The 6000-nt window shown below is 43.8% G+C and overlaps 1 protein-coding gene across 4 annotated transcripts in view; it reads right to left on the reverse strand.

The window, feature by feature from the left end:
* The window catches only part of lrp4 (low density lipoprotein receptor-related protein 4), a 150583-nt gene extending 145205 nt beyond the window's left edge, over positions 1-5378 (reverse strand). For 3 of the 4 annotated variants that reach the window (XM_085771330.1, XM_085771321.1, XM_085771302.1), the window contains exon 1: positions 5032-5377. In XM_085771330.1, coding sequence (XP_085627456.1) covers positions 5032-5092 — 61 coding nt within the window. In that variant the 5' untranslated portion in view covers positions 5093-5377. Of the gene's footprint in view, positions 1-5031 lie in introns of all 4 variants that reach the window. The other variant, XM_085771311.1, reaches the window with a different exon arrangement.
* Between the last annotated feature and the right edge of the window lie 622 nt (positions 5379-6000).

A 6000-nucleotide genomic window follows, 5' to 3' on the forward strand; every position in this document is an offset into this window, starting at 1 on the left:
TGGCCCACTCTGCCTTCCCCTGGTGAAAGCAAAAGCTTTAGCCCACACCAACCCGACCAGCTAGACCAGAGGAAGGCATGTACGCACACACACACACACACACACACACACACAGAATCGGGCCTCAAAAGTCACATAGACTCGTCCAACACAACAGTTCCAGTCTCAGAAGAACCATGACTGAAACCCACCTCCTCCTCCTCCTCCTGCTGGAGTCCCTGAAAAGCTTTAGCCTCGACAAGAAAGTCACCAGAGTGGAAGGTGAATGTGCATACATGCCAAAACAATCAAACCTCACCAGGGGTAAAGACAAAGAAGTCCCGTTTCACGGACATGAGCCACGGCCACATCCTCCAAAACAGGCTTCTCCTCTCAGGGAATCCATCGTCGCCTGTGGAGTGGAATCGGTACCAAAAACAACTAATGGCGAGCAATAAATCTGTCTGGAGGCCCAGTTATTCTGTAATATCAACATTAATACCATAACAATTACTCCGGAGGACACTCAATCAAATGTGGTGTTGGAGCTATTTTGCAAGACAAAATCATAAATTTACTCGCTAATGTTTGCTGGGTACGCAAGGAAAAGAAAAAAAAACACATGCCTGCGTGTTTCTCTGAAAAGGCCACTAGTGAGAGTGTTTGTCAGTCCAGAAGGAGGTAGGGCAACGTCAGGGGACCAATCAATCCAACAAGGGGATACAAGCAGCAGGGAAGGGCACGGAGGCCGGCAGCAACCTGAACCACAGAGCAGGGCAGCCAGCGCAGCACAACACAAGGCCAGACTCCCACCTCCTCTTTTCAACACACTGTCTCCTCAGCTCTCAGCGAGTGCTGTACACATGGTCTGACATCTCGACTTTTTTTTTCATCCCTTTTAGCTTCTTTCATTCTCCTTCTGGTGTTGAAATGATTAGCTGATTGTATACAGACAGCAGAAAAATAACTTTATGAACAACACTCACTATTTTGCAGACAAAGCAAAGATCTGAAAGATACCGACACAACTCATCCCTACCAAGTTTCAAATGTTTCTACAGTAGCGCTGATACTGTTCCTGGGTTTCACTGCTAAAACTCTAACAAAGCCGCCCTTTCAATCCCAAATCTTCAGTAAACACTTTCACCGAATGCTTATTAAACAAAAGATGTCAGCTTTCTGTCAAAGGCTGAATAAACTCCTGCACAACAGCTTACAAACAGAGTATCAATGGAGGCTGCATCTGTGCTGCAATAAATCTTGCTATCCAACCATACATGTCTCTTGTGATACATTTTCCATTATTAGCCTAATAGATGGAAACCACCACAGCAACCATACTCTGCTGTTTTTACATTCAGGTGTATGTTTTATGTAAAAGTGAACGACATTTTTGCTGTTAGCAGTTTGTCAACAGTGAGGAGGGGGTGGGGTGTGTGTGTGTGCTCAGTGGATCCTTATTCACAAGTGTTTGAAGCTTACTGGGGTGTCCCATTTTCAGCCATTTGCTACTGTCATGTGTGTGTGTGTGTGTGTGTGTGTGTGTGTGTGTGTGTGTGTGTGTGTGTGTGTGTGTGTGTGTGTGTGTGTGTGTGTGTGTGTGTGTGCTTTAAGTTGTATTTTATGCTGATTTGTCTGGATTAGATGAAATGCAATGTTAAGGAAATGCATGCATGCACCTCAAAGGACAGGGATTTGAGGCGTTTGTGAGGTAGACAGGCGATGGGTGATGGCCCAGCTGCACAGACACTGCAGACTTTATTCTGGTGTTGGGATGGTTATTGGGTACAGAACTGTAAAGTTTTGTTAAAAAGAATTATATCCAGAGAACAGAATTGGCATAGGTTATTATTCTCAATTAATAATTCTTCAGTAGCAAACTTCAGCAGCACTGAACAAACTACTATTCTAGACTTACTTTTTCACCTCTATCATCAATGAATCATACACAGTAACTAACAACAACAGCGCTAACTGTGCAGTAGTTTTACCAGCAGCTTCTGTTATTCACCACTCTCCTCATCTCTGACTCTGATGTGCAAATTTGTTGTCTTTTCTGTTTCATATCCATTTACATTGAATAGCTCTGGGTGTTAGAGCTTTTAGTAGGACAAAACAAGCAATTTGAAGATGTAGCCTTGAGTTCTGGGAAACCACAATTGACTTTTCTTGATGTGCATAATGACATGTTGCAGCCCACCTCTTTTCATTGTATTTTCCTGTCATCGTCCTCTTTTCTTTCCTCCTTGTTCTTTGTTTGGCTGCAGCAGATAAAACCAACCAGCTTCATTCAAGGAAAGAAGGTTTCTTTTTTTTGGAAAGTTGCCCAGCTGTCAGATTCATAATGCAGCAACTCCTCAGTTTAGTCCTGCTCAGTTCTGCAGGAGAGGGATCATCGTGTAAGTTGAAATTTTCATCCCAGCCCGTAGGATTATGGATTTAGATCTGTCAGTGATGCTTTGCTATAAATACAAATGTGATCCAACATGCAGCGATGCCTTCAGTGGAACAACAGTAGAGGTTCAGAAGCAACCTGCGAATCCAATCAATGGTTGATTAGTAAATGAGGAGGGCTCAGTGAGACTCTCAGGAGTGGGGGGTGAGGGGTCGCGCTGTCCCAGAGCACATCATTAAACTGTGTAACACACTCTCCTACACGCCATTAGGCCAGCTCAGCCCATTACAGCAAGGCCACTAGACTTAGCTGAGAAGGCATCTTGACCTCACACACATGTTGGACTCACTGTCTGACACACACACACACACAAAGTCAGACTAATAAACTGTAGCCTTGGGTCATCTACTGTCTGCTGGGACCGGCTGGCATTTGTAATGCCATTCACTGTACACAGCTTAGACATTATAGCCTCCACCGAGTTGCTCATCTTTCCATGAATCCCATAATGAGGGTTTTAAAATATAAGCGTACAATATGTCAGATGTTTGTGGCCAACATAATGACCATTTAAAATCTTGACCCACGAGAAATTTGCCATCAATTTAGTCATTTAATTGTTCAAAGATATATTTATCAATTTGAGTTTTTTTTTTTTTTTTTAACTACCCTGGAATTCCCCAACCACTGGATAGCTGTGGCATGAGATCTTGTGTTTGAGAGCCACTATCCCTAAAATAATATCATTAGCCAGTCAGACCGTCAGTGTCACATGAGGGTTTAAATGCTATTTCAGAGGCTTTTCCATCCTGACCAAAAAAGAAAAGGAAAGACAACTCTAAAGGGGGTAAAATCTCGTATTTAGAATTCCTGGCATGGAAATAATCAAATTTAAAGATCTTGAATTAAATATGGTAATAAAAATTCCAACCATCAGAGGCTTTACAAAGCCAGCATCAGCTGTGATGTATGTAGTGTGCCACAATGGAAAATGCAAACAGCAGCCGGTCGGTCTCACTCACACAGACAGAACAGACAGCGACGTGTTTAAGACATGACACAGGCCCAAACAGACTTAATTGCTTTATGACAGAACAAGTCCATAATCAAACGAGCACGGCCTCCCTCCTCTCGCCCCAGATAAAGAGGGGTGGCAGGGGAAAACATTGATAACTACATCTGAAAGGATGAAAGACATATCTATAAATAGGATGTGGATCATCCAGAGGGGGGTTGGGTGGGGGGGCTTTTGTTTTCAATTGGGATATTGAATCTTATCTGGCTGACATTTTGGAGACAGTATCCTGGTGACATTTAAGGGATGTCGCAATTACAGCACCCCCTTTTCAGGTCCAAGCAGCCAATTACAGATGTAATTTTTCCTATCCTGTCAGGTAAATCTTTTCATGTCATGTCGTAGGGCATTGCACCCCTGTGTGTGTGCGTGTGTGTGTTTGTGTGTGTATGTGTGACGCTCAGCCCAGTGAGTGTGCGTGCATGTGTTTGGAAATAGCTTCAGAAGGGTCCCTGCATTCCAGCGGCTGTCCTAACATGTTGTAAATACAAGGTGTTAGAGAAAACATAGGAAGGGGGTGGTGGAAATCACTCAGACCTATTACAAATGCTGGGGGACACAGGATGTAGGTTATCATAGATAAACAACGCAGTTCACCTGCAATTAGACCACAGGGCAGTGTGCTTGCTTATTTTAAACTGAGCATAAGAATAAGGGGCTGCATCCACCAAACACTGCCATCATTGCTGGGTTTGGATTGGTTTTAAGTCTAAATTAGCTGCAGGAGAAAGAGCAGAGAAGTGATTTTTGAAACATTCTACCATATTATAATCCATGCAAGAGCGCAAACTCTCTCTTTCACACAGTTCATGTTTTAATTTTACTTTCTAGCCCTAGTAGACAAGTAGTAGCTTTAAACAGCTTGAAAACATAGCTATTCAATATCCAAAGGTTATAACTCCCACATCAGCCTGGACTGATGGCAGTCTGCGTCAAGGTGGAGAAATGACAGGACATCACCCCTCATACTGTGGCACATGCACCCAAACCTTCACATAAAGCTAAATAAATATGAAAAAATAAAAATAAACACTGACAAAACCCTCCAACTACAATCCAGTGCACTACAATGTAGGCTATACTGTAACACCCATACTGTTAAGTGGGGTGCGTATAGTGCGAACAACCCTTGAGATTGCCAAACGCATTGAGCAAGTCCATAAATTAAATCAATACAAAATATGGGAAAAATGGGATGAAATGCTGCGGACACACCGGCTCCGACACAACACCGAGCAAAAAGAAAACAGAAATGAACGCGCACACTCGCACATTTTCCACTAGACTTTTCTATTTTAACCACCTAAATTGCGCTCTGTAATAAGGGGGGAAACTTGGCTGCCGAGTTGAGCCGTCTGAATGTGCGAGTCAAAACGCCACAGAGCTGATAAGGAGGGAATTAAAAGGAGAGAGAAAGAAAGAGAGAGTGAGTGAGTGAGTGAGAGAAAGAAAGAAAGAAACACACACACTACACTACTACCAAACACCGGCGGTACAAAAATATCTCCCTTCTCCAAAACACACTCCCGTGCTAGTTTGAAGTCCAGTGTGCGACGTTCATGAACGGACGTTGTTTTCTTACCTGGAGTCTGGTTGAGCAGTAAAGTTAGCAGGGCTCCCCACAGCACCGCGGCCGGCTGCATCTTGTACCCCCCGCTTTTCCTCTCGCTTCTCCGGGCTTCCCTTTTCACCCCTTTCCCCCCTCTTCTTCTTCTCCTCCTCCACACGGTGAAATATCAACGGGCTTCTGCTGCGAGAAGATGCTCCGGCTTTTCACGCTAACTTCATAACATGACTGACTTTTAAACCTCCTTTCTCTCCCCGGGCTCCTCCGCCTCCTCCTCTCGTGTGTGATAACGCGACAAAACCGGGATTAAAAAGTTAACTCTGAGGGGGGAACGGCTCGACTACGCTCTCCAACATGTTGTGCTCTAGTTACCGACGCCGTGGCTACCAAAAGGAGCTGTGGACTGTACCAAACACAGGCTGGAGGGGGGGACGCCTGCTATTGCTCGGTGTTTTTAAGATAAAACTGACGTCATTTAGAAACAGTGACGAACAATTACGACCTAACAGTTTTATGAAGTACAAACAACACTCTGAATATCTCCGGTTTGTTTGTTTAACAAGTTTTATTTCCTCCCGTGTCTTCATTCTCCCCTATGCCGCAAACCATGGTGTCGTCCAAAAATCACGGCTCTGGTTGTGTCATTTCTTAAGTTACAATCTCTTTTTAAAAAGGGGCTGGTGGTCAACAAATCAAAGACAAGGTCAGACAGCTTATAAACTGTTTGAGAGCTTTTTTTCTCACAACACGGAAAAAGTTTCTCTCTCTCTCTCTCTCTCTCTCTCTCTCTCTCTCTCTCTGTTTCTTACACCATGTGAGTGAAAGAAGAGGGGAAGAAGAGAGGAAAAGTCCCTCTTTGTCACTTATGTCAGTGGAGGCAAATGACAGGGCAGTGGCTTCCACGGTGCGGTGTAATGAGATGAGGTTATTACACATTCATTATTCAGCACCAAACTTTTACAAAAAGCTTCTGGAGGGATATTA

This window comes from Trachurus japonicus, chromosome 3 (genome assembly GCF_045865225.1).
Source record: "Trachurus japonicus isolate A0001 chromosome 3, Traja_1.0".
Classification (NCBI taxonomy): Eukaryota; Metazoa; Chordata; class Actinopteri; order Carangiformes; family Carangidae; genus Trachurus; species Trachurus japonicus.